Raw genomic sequence first — 15,126 nt, forward strand, 5'->3', positions numbered from 1 at the left:
GGATGCCAATGTGATCTTGCAAGTAATCACACTTAGGAACACATACATTACTACACATACACATTACTCACTGCTCGACCGGTAAGAAAGATGACTTGGAATATTTTGTGACTCTAAATTAGAAGACATGCCTTACAGCCCTCACGAGAACCAGTTGGGAATTATAGGGCTATGGACACGAAAAATCTACAATTTGCAAAAAAAAATATTTACACTTTGTGGGCAAAATTGAAAGATTTTTCGGTTTGAATTACCAGGCGAACAGGAATTCCAGAAGGTGACCAACGATCGTTTGGTTTTCGGTAGCAACCTGCTGCTGATTATGATCGCCTGGTAATTCAATTCGAAAAATCTACAATTTGCCATAAATATTTACATTTTCTAGGCAAAATTGTGAGATTTTTCGATCTTTCAATTTTGCCCACAAAGTGTAAATATTTTTTTTTGCAAATTGTAGATTTTTCGTGTCCATAGCCCTATAATTCCCAACTGGTTCTCGTGAGGGCTGTAAGGCATGTCTTCTAATTTAGAGTCACAAAATATTCCAAGTCATCTTTCTTACCGGTCGAGCAGTGAATGTAGTGTATGTGTAGTAGTGTATGCGTTCTTGATTACTTGCAAGATCACATTGGCATCCCTCTTAAACAAATAACCAGGTAAGTGTTATTTATACAAGTGTTTGAAATTATGATCGCCTAATAATTTAAACCGAAAAATCTTACAATTTTGCGCACAAAATGTAAATATTTATGGTAAATTATAGATTTTTCGGATTGAATTGCCAGGCGATCATAATCAGCAGCAGGTTGCTACCGAAAACCAAAGGATCGTTTGTCACCTTTTGGAATTCCTGTTCGCCTGGTAATTCAAACCGAAAAATCTCACAATTTTGCCCACAAAGTGTAAATATTTATGTCAAATTGTAGATTTTTCGTGTCCTATAGCCCTATAATTCCCAACTGGTTCTAGTGAGGACTGTAAGGCATGTCTTCTAATTTAGAGTCACAAAATATTCCAAGTAATCTTTCTTACCGGTCGAGCAGTGAGTAAAGTGTATGTGTAGTAATGTATGTGTTCCTAAGTGTGATTACTTGCAAGATCACATTGGCTTCCCTCTTGAACAAATAACCACGTAAGTGTTATTTATACAAGTGTTTGAAATTATGATCGCCTAATAATTTAAACCGAAAAATCTCACAATTTTGCCTGCAAAATGTCAATTTTTTTTGGCAAATTGTAGATTTTTTGGATTGAATTACCGAGATCATAATCAGCAGCAGGTTGCTACCGAAAACCAAGCGATCGTTGGTCACCTTCTGGAATTCCTGTACGCCTGGTAATTCAAACCGAAAAATCTTTAAATTTTTCCCACAACGTGTAAATATTTATGGCAAATTGTAGATTTTTCTTGTCCTATAGCCCTTCAATTCCCAACTAGTTCTCGTGAAGGCTGTTCCTAAGTGTGATTACTTGCAAGATCACATTGGCATCCGTCCATACATACAAGTGTTTGAAATGTTATATTTATTATAAAATATTTATTCATAAAAAATATAAAATTCTTGTTAAGAAATTGATTACCCTACACTGAAAGGGATATATATTTTTATGTTTTTTCGAATACAAAGTGCTACTAAATTAATCTCGAGCTGTAAATAATTAAATAATAATCTTTTATTTTGTGTCCAAGCCTGAGCCATAGGCATTTTTGTTTTCCTGTTGTGTGATATGGTGTGGGATGTGTAAATAAATTAAATGTAACAAAATAACTGTGTAAAAGCGGTGACGGCACGTTGCCATCTCTAATAAAGGAATGGCATACTCCCTCGTTCACGGACGGTCACACTGTATGCATCTAGCTAATTGTGCAAAAGAAAGGTGAAAAAAGAGAAAATTTACGGGAAATCTTAAGAAAATTCCAACTAAAATAGTTTTAAAGCACAGCCAACACCCAAAGGTGAGTAAGGTGTATGTGGACAAAGCAGTCCTTTTATCGGAAAAGCGTTTTCAGCCTCCCGACCGATCTCACGAAATATGGCGGAGGAAGGCGACTTCTCTTCGTGTTTTTTTTTTGTCTGTGGTTGTGTGCAGAAAATCGCACGTTACTCGCTGGGAAGGGCTTTCATCTCGCGCCTTCCGCCGTAAAACCATAATGTGCCAAGGGAACATCGGACGGAAAACGTTAATTTCACAACAGCAGATGTCTGTTTGCGGGTGTGGGTGCCAAATGCCCTGGTGTGCGTGATTGGCCTCGAGCAGAGTGTCTCTCTTGCTCTCTCTTTCTCCCCCATTTGCTACCCCTTGCGAGGCCATTAACCCTAATTTCTAATTCCTAATTCCGAATTCACTACTCAAACCTTAAACCCATGCAATCTTCACTTGCAGCAGAAAAATGACGTGGGAACCACAGGGAGAAGGTCTGCAGCAGATCATAGCGATCCTCAAGGAGTCGCAGTCACCGGACACAGCCACTCAGATGGCCGTACAGATGGTAAGTAATAAGTTCTACCCCGAACTGCATTTACATTTACATTTTTACCATATTCAACAGAAACTGGAGGAATTCAATCGTTACCCAGACTTCAACAACTATCTGATCTATGTGCTGACTAAACTGAAGACAGAGGACGAGCCCACGAGATCCCTCAGCGGTTTAATCCTCAAAAACAACATCCGCATGCACGGCACCACTCTGCAACCGGAGATCGTTGAGTACATCAAGCACGAGTGCCTGCAGGCAGTGGGCGACTCTTCGCCCCTGATCCGTGCCACAGTGGGCATCCTGATCACCACCATAGCCAGCAATGGCGGTCTGCACAACTGGCCGCAGCTGCTTCCATCTCTCTGCGAAATGCTCGACAACCAGGACTACAATGTGTGCGAGGGAGCCTTCAGTGCCCTGCAGAAAATTTGCGAGGATTCTGCTGAGATTTTGGACTCCGCAGCGCTCAACAGGCCATTAAACATAATGATTCCAAAGTTCCTGGAGTACTTCAAGCACAGCAGTCCAAAGATCCGCTCCCACGCCATTGCCTGCATAAACCACTTTATTATAAACAGATCACAGGCCTTGATGCTAAACATAGACAGCTTCATTGAGAACCTCTTTCACCTGTCTTCAGATGAGGATCATGAGGTGCGCAAGAACGTGTGCCACGGATTGGTCATGCTGCTGGAGGTGCGAATGGACCGTCTGATGCCGCACATGTCGCAGATTATTGAGGTATATCTTTAAAATTTATGTTTGCATCATCTAAGGAATTTTTTTTTAATTTCCTATGTATTCCATATTAGTATATGCTGTTGCGAACCCAGGACACCGATGAGGGCGTGGCCCTGGAGGCATCCGAGTTCTGGCTATCCCTGGCCGAGCAGAGCATCTGCAAGGACGTGCTTGCCCCCTACCTATCTCAATTAGCTCCAGTTCTTGTACAAGGCATGCGGTACTCAGAGGTCGATATAATTCTTCTCAAGGGAAACGTTGAGGAGGATGACATGGTGCCCGATCGAGAAGAGGATATCCGCCCGCGTTTCCACAAGTCTCGTGCACACACAATCAGGAGTACACAAGAGGGTGGAGCTGGAGCGGCAGGCGATGATGACGACGACGAATTTGAAGACGGAATGGACGACGATAGCTCGCTATCAGAATGGAACTTGCGCAAGTGCAGTGCAGCTGCTCTCGATGTATTGGCAAATGTATTCCGTGAGGATTGTCTACCCGTCGTGCTGCCCATCCTCAAGGAGACGCTTTTCCACCAGGAGTGGGTGATCAAAGAGAGTGGTGTCCTGGCCTTGGGAGCTATCGCGGAGGGCTGCATGCAGGGCATGATCCAACACTTGCCAGAGCTGATTCCCTACCTAATAAGCTGTCTGTCCGACAAGAAGGCACTGGTGCGCTCCATTACATGCTGGACGCTCTCGCGATACGCCAATTGGGTGGTCAATCAGCCGCACGACCAGTACTTGAAGCCGCTCATGGAAGAGCTGCTGAAGCGCATCCTGGACTCGAATAAGCGCGTTCAGGAAGCTGCGTGCTCTGCCTTTGCCACTCTGGAGGAGGAGGCCTGCACGGAACTGGTGCCATACCTGGAGTATATTCTAAAGACGCTCGTCTTTGCCTTCTCCAAGTACCAGCACAAGAATCTACTGATACTGTACGATGCAGTGGGTACTTTGGCAGACTCCGTCGGGCATCATCTGAATAAACCGCAATACATTGACATCTTAATGCCTCCACTAATTGATAAGTGGAACCTGCTGAAGGACGACGACAAGGATTTGTTCCCTTTGTTGGAGTGCCTGTCGAGCATCGCCACTGCCTTGCAGTCCGGCTTTCTGCCCTACTGCGACCCGGTGTATCGCAGGTGCATCTCCCTTATTGAGCAGACTATCAATCAGGAAATGGTAAGCAAACTGTTTTTTTTATTGTTAATATTATTTATAATCAATCTAAATCTCCTAAAGCTGTGTAAACAAAACCAAACGTACGACCATCCCGACAAGGAGCGCATGATTGTCGCCCTAGATCTGCTGTCTGGCCTAGCCGAGGGCTTGGACCGCCACATCGAGACACTGGTGGCCAACAGCAACATTATGCATCTACTCTACCAGTGCATGCAGGACGTTCTGCCTGAGGTATGTCTCCTTCAAAGCCAACTTTTCTGAATGAACCTTTGAATTTCTAAAAAAAAATGAATTCCAGGTACGCCAATCTTCGTTTGCCCTGCTGGGTGATTTGACTAAAGCCTGTTTCCCCCACGTGCATCCCTTCATGGCCGAGTTCTTTCCCATCCTGGGACAAAACCTTAACCCCGACTTTATTTCGGTCTGCAATAATGCCACTTGGGCTATTGGCGAAATCTGCATGAAATTGGGTAAGTGGGAGGAGCTTATGAGGAGTAATGTGGACATTTCATTTAATAAATGTGTTTTGGCTTAAAGGTGAGGAGACTAAGCAGTACATACGCCTTGTACTGAGCGACCTTTTCATTATTATCAACCGTCCGAACACGCCCAAGACACTGCTGGAGAACACAGGTAATTCGTTTGGGCTGATAGAAATCTTTTGAATTTCCCGAGCTATCTAAGAACTTATATGCGATCTGTTTGTATATATATTACTCTGAATGTATGCGTGTATGTGGATGTCTGGAAATTTGTTTCTCTTTTAATTTGTGTTACTTGTTGCATGAGCAGCAACGAAACGAAATCGAACCTCATTCCCATACAACATGCATAGATATAGATAGATATAGACGAGAATCGCAATTGATATTCAATTCGAGTTTAGCAATCAATCGCAGCGAACTACGTATGATATTGATTTATTCAGTTGATTTATTTATACTTATTTCTTCTGTTCTTTTAGCAATAACAATCGGTCGTCTAGGTTATGTGTGCCCAGTTGAAGTGGCTCCTTATTTGCCCGAATTTGTACGACAGTGGTGTGTAACACGTTTTATATTTAAATAGCTTATTCTTTCCTTCTATTCTCTTATCTATCCTTCCCGTGCCATTACTCAAATTAAGCTTAAACACTGAAACCTATAAGCACATCGATAAATTCCTTTGTTCTACAACTCTCTAACAACATTAATTGAACACGTTAATCAACATCAATTAACTGGAAATTCAATTTGCTTTTAAACTTTCGTGTTTGCCAAAGCCTCCTAATTTAGTTTACTGTACATGAAAAAGCCATCTAAACGCTCTATTTGAAAAATGCAGGTGCACATCATTGCGGCACATACGAGACAATGATGAGAAGGACTCAGCCTTCCGTGGAATGTGTCATATGATCACGGTGAATCCAGCTGGCGTGGTCGCAGACTTCATATTCTTCTGCGATGCCATCGCCTCCTGGGTTAACCCACCGCAGGATCTGCATCAGATGATACAGAAGGTTAGTCTACTACAACCGGTACATATTTTCCTTATTTCACTTATATTTCCTTTAAGATTCTGCACGGTTTTAAGACCCAAGTGGGCGAGGAAAACTGGCGTCGATTTGTGGAGCAATTCCCGCCAACCCTGGCCGAGCGCCTGGCCACAATGTATAACATCTAAGGCTGGCCATGCCATAAACAGGTGGGTGTTCACCCACTAGCGAGCCAAGCAGCCACTTCTTAACTAGACAATTATGTACAAGTATGCGTAATAAGCGTGTCGTCTTTATCTTTAGCCTCCTTAAGTTATCTGATTCGATGCAGTTCGAAGTTTAAGTTAACATTGAAAATTTAAGCTTATAGAAACCGAAAGAAAACAGCAAATCCACATAAAAGCAAACTAGATTTAAAACCACAAACATATATCGAAAAATCTAATACAGAAGAATCACATATATTCCAATTCAAGCTAGAGGATCTTTGATCTGTAGAACCTCTTTAGGCACTTGTCTGTCCGCTTACAGCATATTAAATGCCTTTCCTATGCAGAACACTCACTAGGAACTACTAGAAAATTATGTGTTCCGGCTGTACTTAACCGGAGTCAGTGCTATAGCAGACATGCCCCAACCTCCACTACACTCAAACCCAAAACCCAAACCGAAAATAGAGTTGAATATGTTAAACACACGGGTGTTTCTCATAGGTAATATAAAAGCTAAAAAAAAAAAACAAAAAATCGTCGGGTTCTCGTCGCGGTAATTAATAGCAAACTAACTAAACGAAATCTATGAAGGATGAAAGTGTTGGGTCTCCTGTGAAATCCGAAGATAAGAAAATGGAAAAAATGGATTCAATGGCAGGTGCACACGAAAAGCTTCAGCTGAATAAATTGTTACAAATCAAACAAAGACTGATGTTCAACTCCGTTCAAAAACCATAGAAAGCATTCATCAACAGCAGATACGAATTTTTCAGAAGAATCCAGCACTTTCATCATCTATATAATAAAAAATGGAATCGAAAAAAAAATCGTCGCGTTTCGGGTTCTAACGGTTTCGCGTTCGCGTATTTTCGTCGCTCGTTCGTAATCGTAATCGTCGTTCGTGGTATCTCGTCGGGTAAAAAAAAAATGAAAAAAAAGGATATAATACAAGGATAACGATAATATTGCAACTGTTACTGATACAAATTTACTGATACACGTAATGATATTCATATGCTATACAAAATTAGGTGTTTTTTACGCATTGTGAAGCAAATAGGGAAAAATTATTAAATTGAGATTAGGATTTCGTTGAGTATCTTATTTATTTTCCATTAACTGAATACAAAAGCAACCATTGACTGATCACTTTTTAAAGTATTATTATATAATTTTTGTTTGTATAGGGACAAGTGTAATTAATGAACTATTATTATTTTCTTCGAACTTTTTTATCATTTGTATAGGCTCGTGTTTTGCGTAAACTCTTTAATTTACGATCTTTGTACAGAACAAATTTTTTACAATTATATGATTAGGTGTAAAGTGTACTACTAAATGAAAACAAAAGTCTTTGAAATTGTCGCGGAACAACTAAAACATACGAAAAATAAAACTAGGGAAAACCAAACTCAGTCAAATACAAATAAAATGATGATTATGAAGCGGAAGAAAACTAAGTAAATCTAAGTAATAGTATTATGTAATTATGCAAACCGTGTTTACGTTTGTGTTTTTTTTCGTTTCGAAAATGGGGGAACGTGTGATAATAAAGTAACTTCGGGTCGTTCGTTCGCGTCGCGTTAAACTCAATCAATCTAAAAACTAACAATAAGGGACTTTCGCCCCCGAGTCCCAAATAATAATCGCAATACTTGATAACTATAACTACGGTCTAACTAAAGCGGAAGCAAAGCAATTGCTAAAACTGAAACTAAACTAAAATGGAAAATCGTGATTTCGTTGTACCTTAATCCGGATTCATCGCGGAATCCGGTCGCGTTCGCGTGCGTTTGTATCTCTCTCGGGTGATCTTAGTGATTAGCGTTTAAGCAGGAAAAAATGAAACAAAAAACTGAATCAACACTACAACTACACACACACAACATTGAACATATACACACCACACATATATACAACAATATAAAATATATTTATAGATATTATGCAGAATAGGTTTTTGTTCAAAATATTATTTTTCATTACGATAGGGCAAACCAAAAAAATGTAGGGAACAGCAAATAAACTAAATGTTAGGTCAAGCTAGGGCAAGAAACAAATTATAACAGGAAATCAAAAATAGTTTGTGCACCATTAGAGAATTTGTATTTCATATTTATTTCAATATTATTGTGTGTATGCTATTAATGAGGAGAACATACCAACTGTTTTTAGTCCTTTACAAATTATGATATTTCACTTCTGTTGTTTTTTTAAGTAAATCAGGACCAAGCCTCGAAAATATTGTTTTACAATTTATATCTTCATACACAGCTCGTACCACTATTTGTTCATCGAACATTCAACTCCGATAGGTTTATATCCCGTAATCCTTTAAGTTTAACACCACTGTATAGGCTAAATCAAATGTTCTGCAAATGTCTAACGAAATTGAATATAAGCGCCTATATTCATAAATAACATACGCATATATATGAAATACATGCATGTATGTATAATCCCTACATCATACTATATGGATTAGAGATTATTCTTCTGGAGTTTATATATTTGTTTCACTAAAACTCCATTTCAAAATTCAACTATCGAGATTTCTGTAAATTGAAAAGTATATATATGAATAAATATGTATGTATAACATTACTATCAACATAATGATTTCAATGCGGCAGTAAGAAATGTTCTGTGAGCTATATGAGTAGGCCAAGAACAGAGTGTCATCGTGTATTCGTTATCAGAATACCATTGGCAGACCACCACATATATCACACCAAACCCAGATAACTGTCGCATCAGCAGCAAAATGGCATGGACACCACGGAATGAGGGTCTGCAGCAGCTGCTCCCGATACTCAAGGAAGCACAGTCTCCAGACACAGGCACGCAGCTAGTTGTGCGAATGGTAAGTAACGAAGACCCAACTGATTTAGCAATCCTCATCGGTTTCCGTAGAAGCTGAAGGAATTCCACTGCTTCCCGGACTTCAACAACTATCTGATCTATGTGCTGACTAAACTGAAGACAGAGGACGAGCACACGAGATCCCTCTGCGGTTTAATCCTCAAAAACAACATCCGCATGCACGGCACCACTCTGCAACCGGAGATCGTTGAATATGCTGGCTCCCATTTTATCTCAGTTGCTCCCAGTCCTAGTGCACCGAATGCACTACACGGAGGTCAACATTATTCTTCTGAAGGGCAATGTGGATACAGATGACGAGGAGCCTGATAGACCGCAGGATATCAGTCCACGTTTCCACAAGTCCCGCGCACACGTAATAAATACGGAATTGGAAGAAGACCCCGACGACAAGTCGTTTTTGGAATGGAACTTGCGTAAGTGCAGCGCTTCTTCCCTCGACATGGTGGCTAATATTTTCCACGAGGATTGCTTACCCGTCATGCTGCCCATCCTCAAGGAGACGCTATTCCACCAGGAGTGGGTGATCAAAGAGAGTGGTGTCCTGGCCTTGGGAGCTATCGCGGAGGGCTGCATGCAGGGCATGATCCAACACTTGCCAGAGCTGATTCCCTACCTAATAAGCTGTCTGTCCGACAAGAAGGCACTGGTGCGCTCCATTACATGCTGGACGCTCTCGCGATACGCCAATTGGGTGGTCAATCAGCCGCACGACCAGTACTTGAAGCCGCTCATGGAAGAGCTGCTGAAGCGCATCCTGGACTCGAATAAGCGCGTTCAGGAAGCTGCGTGCTCTGCCTTTGCCACTCTGGAGGAGGAGGCCTGCACGGAACTGGTGCCCTACCTGGAGTATATTCTAAAGACGCTCGTCTTTGCCTTCTCCAAGTACCAGCACAAGAATCTACTGATACTGTACGATGCAGTGGGTACTTTGGCAGACTCCGTCGGGCATCATCTAAATAAACCGCAATACATTGACATCTTAATGCCTCCACTAATTGATAAGTGGAACCTGCTGAAGGACAACGACAAGGATCTGTTCCCTTTGCTGGAGTGCCTGTCGAGAATCGCCATTGCCTTGCAGTCCGGCTTTCTGCCCTACTGCGACCCGGTGTTTCGCAGGTGCATCTCCCTCATTGAGCAGACTATGAATCAGGAAAAGGTAAGCAATTGGGTTTGCTTCAATGTGCTTCTGTCAATAAGCTCAACTCCAATCTAGCTGTGGGAAGAAAACCCAACATTAGACTACCCCGACAAGGAGGTCATGGTAGCTGCCATAGATCTGCTCTCTGGCTTAGCCGAAGGATTGGGCGGCCTCATCGAGCCACTGGTGGCCAGCAGCAACATAGTGCATCTCCTCGACAAATGCTTGCATGACGTTATGCCTGCAGTATGTCTCATTTCCTTTTGATCTATAATATTTGGCTTGAAATATGTAATATTAGGTTCTCCAATCTTCGCTTGCCCTGCTGGGTGATTTGAGCAAGGCCTGTTTTTCCCAGGTACACCCCTTCACCGTCGAATTCTTTTCGAGCATAGTGATAAACCTAAACTGTAGCTACATCGAGGTGTGCAACAATGCAATTTGGGCCTTAGGGGAAATGTGCTTGAAATTGGGTAAGTGCTCGTACCTTTTAAGTTGTAACTCAATACATATTTTATATTTCGACCCCAAGGTGAGGCAGCCAAGCAGTACATATGGGTAGTGATTAGCAACCTTCTGCAAATACTCAACCGGCAGAATATTCCAAAAACTCTTCTGGAGAATACGGGTAAGTAGTTTGGCCAGATCCAGATCTTTTAAGTTCCCGATGGAGTCAAGTAATATATTCAATTCATATATTTTTTACTCTTCGGTTGAAGCAATAACAATTGGTCGCCTAGGATATGCGTGTCCAGGTATTGTGGCTCCCCATTTGCCCGAATTTGCACGGGTGTGGTATGTACACATTCAGCTTCTTCTCCAATAGCTTCTTTTTTTCTGAAATTATTGTTTTTGTCCAGGTGCACGTTACTACGTCATATACAGGACAACAGCGAGAAGTATTCGTCCTTTATGGGAATGTGCCATATGATCAGGGTGAATCCAGAAGGCATTATGACCGACTTCATATTCTTTTGCGATGCAGTTGCCTCGTGGGAGAATCCCCCACAGGATCTGCGACAGATGATTCAAAATGTGAGTTATTTCCTCAAATTACAAGTTTCTGTCTTTCAAAACTACGCTATTGTAGATTATACAAGGCTTTCAGGACCAAATGGGTGGGGAGAACTGGCTAAGTTTTAGAGATCAGTTTCCACCACTTCTGACCTACCGGTTGAACAACCTGTACAACATCTGATACCTATCAGAACTTGACCAGCTAGCTTGAACCATCATTCTAAGTTAACGTTGATTTTGAAAGCTATACTAAAGGCAAACTAAGTAGCAACAAAATATGGAAATATTCATAAATAACATACGCATATATATGAAATACATGCATGTATGTATAATCCCTACATCATACTATATGGATTAGAGATTATTCTTCTGGAGTTTATATATTTGTTTCACTAAAACTCCATTTCAAAATTCAACTATCGAGATTTCTGTAAATTGAAAAGTATATATATGAATAAATATGTATGTATAACATTACTATCAACATAATGATTTCAATGCGGCAGTAAGAAATGTTCTGTGAGCTATATGAGTAGGCCAAGAACAGAGTGTCATCGTGTATTCGTTATCAGAATACCATTGGCAGACCACCACATATATCACACCAAACCCAGATAACTGTCGCATCAGCAGCAAAATGGCATGGACACCACGGAATGAGGGTCTGCAGCAGCTGCTCCCGATACTCAAGGAAGCACAGTCTCCAGACACAGGCACGCAGCTAGTTGTGCGAATGGTAAGTAACGAAGACCCAACTGATTTAGCAATCCTCATCGGTTTCCGTAGAAGCTGAAGGAATTCCACTGCTTCCCGGACTTCAACAACTATCTGATCTATGTGCTGACTAAACTGAAGACAGAGGACGAGCACACGAGATCCCTCTGCGGTTTAATCCTCAAAAACAACATCCGCATGCACGGCACCACTCTGCAACCGGAGATCGTTGAGTACATCAAGCACGAGTGCCTGCAGGCAGTGGGCGACTCTTCGCCCCTGATCCGTGCCACAGTGGGCATCCTGATCACCACCATAGCCAGCAATGGCGGTCTGCACAACTGGCCGCAGCTGCTTCCATCTCTCTGCGAAATGCTCGACAACCAGGACTACAATGTGTGCGAGGGAGCCTTCAGTGCCCTGCAGAAAATTTGCGAGGATTCTGCTGAGATTTTGGACTCCGCAGCGCTCAACAGGCCATTAAACATAATGATTCCAAAGTTCCTGGAGTACTTCAAGCACAGCAGTCCAAAGATCCGCTCCCACGCCATTGCCTGCATAAACCATTTTATTATAAACAGATCACAGGCCCTGATGCTAAACATAGACAGCTTCATTCAGAACCTCCTACACCTGTCTTCGGATGATGACCCCGTGGTTTGCAAGAACGTTTGCAACGCACTGGTGTCTCTGGTGCAGGTGTGCATGGACCTCATGATACCGCACATGTCGCAGATTGTTGGGGTATGAAGATTTGACAGAATCTTGAGGCTTGGTGTTATTTTAAAGTAATGAAAAATCTCTATAGTACATTTTGTTGCGCACCCAGGACGCCGACGAGGACGTGGCTCTGCAGGCCTCCGAATTCTGGCTGTCATTAGGAAGGCATAAATGCTGCAGGAATATGCTGGCTCCCATTTTATCTCAGTTGCTCCCAGTCCTAGTGCACCGAATGCACTACACGGAGGTCAACATTATTCTTCTGAAGGGCAATGTGGATACAGATGACGAGGAGCCTGATAGACCGCAGGATATCAGTCCACGTTTCCACAAGTCCCGCGCACACGTAATAAATACGGAATTGGAAGAAGACCCCGACGACAAGTCGTTTTTGGAATGGAACTTGCGTAAGTGCAGCGCTTCTTCCCTCGACATGGTGGCTAATATTTTCCACGAGGATTGCTTACCCGTCATGCTGCCCATCCTCAAGGAGACGCTTTTCCACCAGGAGTGGGTGATCAAAGAGAGTGGTGTCCTGGCCTTGGGAGCTATCGCGGAGGGCTGCATGCAGGGCATGATCCAACACTTGCCAGAGCTGATTCCCTACCTAATAAGCTGTCTGTCCGACAAGAAGGCACTGGTGCGCTCCATTACATGCTGGACGCTCTCGCGATACGCCAATTGGGTGGTCAATCAGCCGCACGACCAGTACTTGAAGCCGCTCATGGAAGAGCTGCTGAAGCGCATCCTGGACTCGAATAAGCGCGTTCAGGAAGCTGCGTGCTCTGCCTTTGCCACTCTGGAGGAGGAGGCCTGCACGGAACTGGTGCCCTACCTGGAGTATATTCTAAAGACGCTCGTCTTTGCCTTCTCCAAGTACCAGCACAAGAATCTACTGATACTGTACGATGCAGTGGGTACTTTGGCAGACTCCGTCGGGCATCATCTAAATAAACCGCAATACATTGACATCTTAATGCCTCCACTAATTGATAAGTGGAACCTGCTGAAGGACAACGACAAGGATCTGTTCCCTTTGCTGGAGTGCCTGTCGAGAATCGCCATTGCCTTGCAGTCCGGCTTTCTGCCCTACTGCGACCCGGTGTTTCGCAGGTGCATCTCCCTCATTGAGCAGACTATGAATCAGGAAAAGGTAAGCAATTGGGTTTGCTTCAATGTGTTTCTGTCAATAAGCTCAACTCCAATCTAGCTGTGGGAAGAAAACCCAACATTAGACTACCCCGACAAGGAGGTCATGGTAGCTGCCATAGATCTGCTCTCTGGCTTAGCCGAAGGATTGGGCGGCCTCATCGAGCCACTGGTGGCCAGCAGCAACATAGTGCATCTCCTCGACAAATGCTTGCATGACGTTATGCCTGCAGTATGTCTCATTTCCTTTTGATCTATAATATTTGGCTTGAAATATGTAATATTAGGTTCTCCAATCTTCGCTTGCCCTGCTGGGTGATTTGAGCAAGGCCTGTTTTTCCCAGGTACACCCCTTCACCGTCGAATTCTTTTCGAGCATAGTGATAAACCTAAACTGTAGCTACATCGAGGTGTGCAACAATGCAATTTGGGCCTTAGGGGAAATGTGCTTGAAATTGGGTAAGTGCTCGTACCTTTTAAGTTGTAACTCAATACATATTTTATATTTCGACCCCAAGGTGAGGCAGCCAAGCAGTACATATGGGTAGTGATTAGCAACCTTCTGCAAATACTCAACCGGCAGAATATTCCAAAAACTCTTCTGGAGAATACGGGTAAGTAGTTTGGCCAGATCCAGATCTTTTAAGTTCCCGATGGAGTCAAGTAATATATTCAATTCATATATTTTTTACTCTTCGGTTGAAGCAATAACAATTGGTCGCCTAGGATATGCGTGTCCAGGTATTGTGGCTCCCCATTTGCCCGAATTTGCACGGGTGTGGTATGTACACATTCAGCTTCTTCTCCAATAGCTTCTTTTTTTTCTGAAATTATTGTTTTTGTCCAGGTGCACGTTACTACGTCATATACAGGACAACAGCGAGAAGTATTCGTCCTTTATGGGAATGTGCCATATGATCAGGGTGAATCCAGAAGGCATTATGACCGACTTCATATTCTTTTGCGATGCAGTTGCCTCGTGGGAGAATCCCCCACAGGATCTGCGACAGATGATTCAAAATGTGAGTTATTTCCTCAAATTACAAGTTTCTGTCTTTCAAAACTACGCTATTGTAGATTATACAAGGCTTTCAGGACCAAATGGGTGGGGAAAACTGGCTAAGTTTTAGAGATCAGTTTCCACCACTTCTGACCTACCGGTTGAACAACCTGTACAACATCTGATACCTATCAGAACTTGACCAGCTAGCTTGAACCATCATTCTAAGTTAACGTTGATTTTGAAAGCTATACTAAAGGCAAACTAAGTAGCAACAAAATATGGAAACGTTACCAAAAAAGGTGGTCAGCAATTGAAAAATATTTATTACGATTTTTCGATATTTTAGTATATGAAATACTTTAAATCGGTCGCTTTATGTAAATAAAATAAAAATGAATGT

The 15,126-nt window shown here is 42.4% G+C and overlaps 3 protein-coding genes across 5 annotated transcripts; all 3 read left to right on the plus strand.

Annotated features, from left to right (window-relative positions):
- The first annotated feature begins 1,783 nt into the window (after nucleotides 1-1,783).
- On the plus strand, nucleotides 1,784-8,558 carry LOC6545210 (transportin-1). Of its 2 annotated transcripts, none has more exons than XM_015158377.2 (10): nucleotides 1,784-1,957; nucleotides 2,386-2,491; nucleotides 2,552-3,223; nucleotides 3,295-4,407; nucleotides 4,468-4,638; nucleotides 4,706-4,877; nucleotides 4,945-5,040; nucleotides 5,372-5,447; nucleotides 5,731-5,905; nucleotides 5,962-8,558. In XM_015158377.2, exons 2-10 carry the CDS (start codon nucleotides 2,393-2,395, stop codon nucleotides 6,067-6,069), a joined length of 2,682 nt encoding a protein of 893 aa, XP_015013863.1. In that variant the 5' UTR covers nucleotides 1,784-1,957; nucleotides 2,386-2,392; the 3' UTR covers nucleotides 6,070-8,558. The 2 variants fall into 2 exon arrangements, with proteins under 2 accessions (XP_015013863.1, XP_001972101.1); XM_001972065.3 differs by having other exon boundaries at nucleotides 2,389-2,491.
- A 190-nt stretch (nucleotides 8,559-8,748) lies between these two features.
- Nucleotides 8,749-15,120, plus strand: LOC6545211 (transportin-2). Of its 2 annotated transcripts, XM_026976498.1 has the most exons (10): nucleotides 8,749-8,956; nucleotides 9,007-9,159; nucleotides 12,080-12,598; nucleotides 12,663-13,727; nucleotides 13,785-13,955; nucleotides 14,011-14,182; nucleotides 14,242-14,337; nucleotides 14,429-14,504; nucleotides 14,571-14,745; nucleotides 14,801-15,120. In XM_026976498.1, the coding sequence occupies exons 1-10, from the start codon at nucleotides 8,858-8,860 to the stop codon at nucleotides 14,906-14,908; spliced, it is 2,634 nt and encodes an 877-aa protein (XP_026832299.1). In that variant the 5' UTR covers nucleotides 8,749-8,857; the 3' UTR covers nucleotides 14,909-15,120. The 2 variants fall into 2 exon arrangements, with proteins under 2 accessions (XP_026832299.1, XP_001972102.1); XM_001972066.2 differs by lacking the exons at nucleotides 8,749-8,956; nucleotides 9,007-9,159 and adding an exon at nucleotides 11,445-11,876 and having other exon boundaries at nucleotides 11,927-12,598; nucleotides 14,801-15,118.
- Nucleotides 9,168-11,436, plus strand: LOC6556363 (transportin-2). The gene is made up of 7 exons (XM_026976500.1): nucleotides 9,168-10,138; nucleotides 10,196-10,366; nucleotides 10,422-10,593; nucleotides 10,653-10,748; nucleotides 10,840-10,915; nucleotides 10,981-11,155; nucleotides 11,211-11,436. Exons 1-7 carry the CDS (start codon nucleotides 9,170-9,172, stop codon nucleotides 11,316-11,318), a joined length of 1,767 nt encoding a protein of 588 aa, XP_026832301.1. The 5' UTR covers nucleotides 9,168-9,169; the 3' UTR covers nucleotides 11,319-11,436.
- Nucleotides 15,121-15,126: the final 6 nt, after the last annotated feature.

This window comes from Drosophila erecta, unplaced genomic scaffold (assembly GCF_003286155.1).
Source record: "Drosophila erecta strain 14021-0224.00,06,07 unplaced genomic scaffold, DereRS2 tig00000021-arrow-pilon, whole genome shotgun sequence".
NCBI classification, from domain to species: domain Eukaryota; kingdom Metazoa; phylum Arthropoda; class Insecta; order Diptera; family Drosophilidae; genus Drosophila; species Drosophila erecta.

What these genes read in the sequence shown, in the direction of transcription:
- LOC6545210 (XM_015158377.2), top strand. Translation starts at nt 2,393, where the DNA reads ATGACGTGGGAACCACAGGGAGAAGGTCTGCAGCAGATCATAGCGATC. An exon ending in CCCGAATTTGTACGACAGTG is followed by an intron (nt 5,448 to 5,730) that starts GTGTGTAACACG and finishes TGAAAAATGCAG; the next exon opens with GTGCACATCATTGCGGCACA. An exon ending in TGCATCAGATGATACAGAAG is followed by an intron (nt 5,906 to 5,961) that starts GTTAGTCTACTA and finishes ATTTCCTTTAAG; the next exon opens with ATTCTGCACGGTTTTAAGAC.
- LOC6545211 (XM_026976498.1), top strand. Translation starts at nt 8,858, where the DNA reads ATGGCATGGACACCACGGAATGAGGGTCTGCAGCAGCTGCTCCCGATA. An exon ending in CGCAGCTAGTTGTGCGAATG is followed by an intron (nt 8,957 to 9,006) that starts GTAAGTAACGAA and finishes CGGTTTCCGTAG; the next exon opens with AAGCTGAAGGAATTCCACTG. An exon ending in GCACCACTCTGCAACCGGAG is followed by an intron (nt 9,160 to 12,079) that starts ATCGTTGAATAT and finishes CTGCAACCGGAG; the next exon opens with ATCGTTGAGTACATCAAGCA.
- LOC6556363 (XM_026976500.1), top strand. Translation starts at nt 9,170, where the DNA reads ATGCTGGCTCCCATTTTATCTCAGTTGCTCCCAGTCCTAGTGCACCGA. An exon ending in AGACTATGAATCAGGAAAAG is followed by an intron (nt 10,139 to 10,195) that starts GTAAGCAATTGG and finishes ACTCCAATCTAG; the next exon opens with CTGTGGGAAGAAAACCCAAC. An exon ending in CCCGAATTTGCACGGGTGTG is followed by an intron (nt 10,916 to 10,980) that starts GTATGTACACAT and finishes GTTTTTGTCCAG; the next exon opens with GTGCACGTTACTACGTCATA.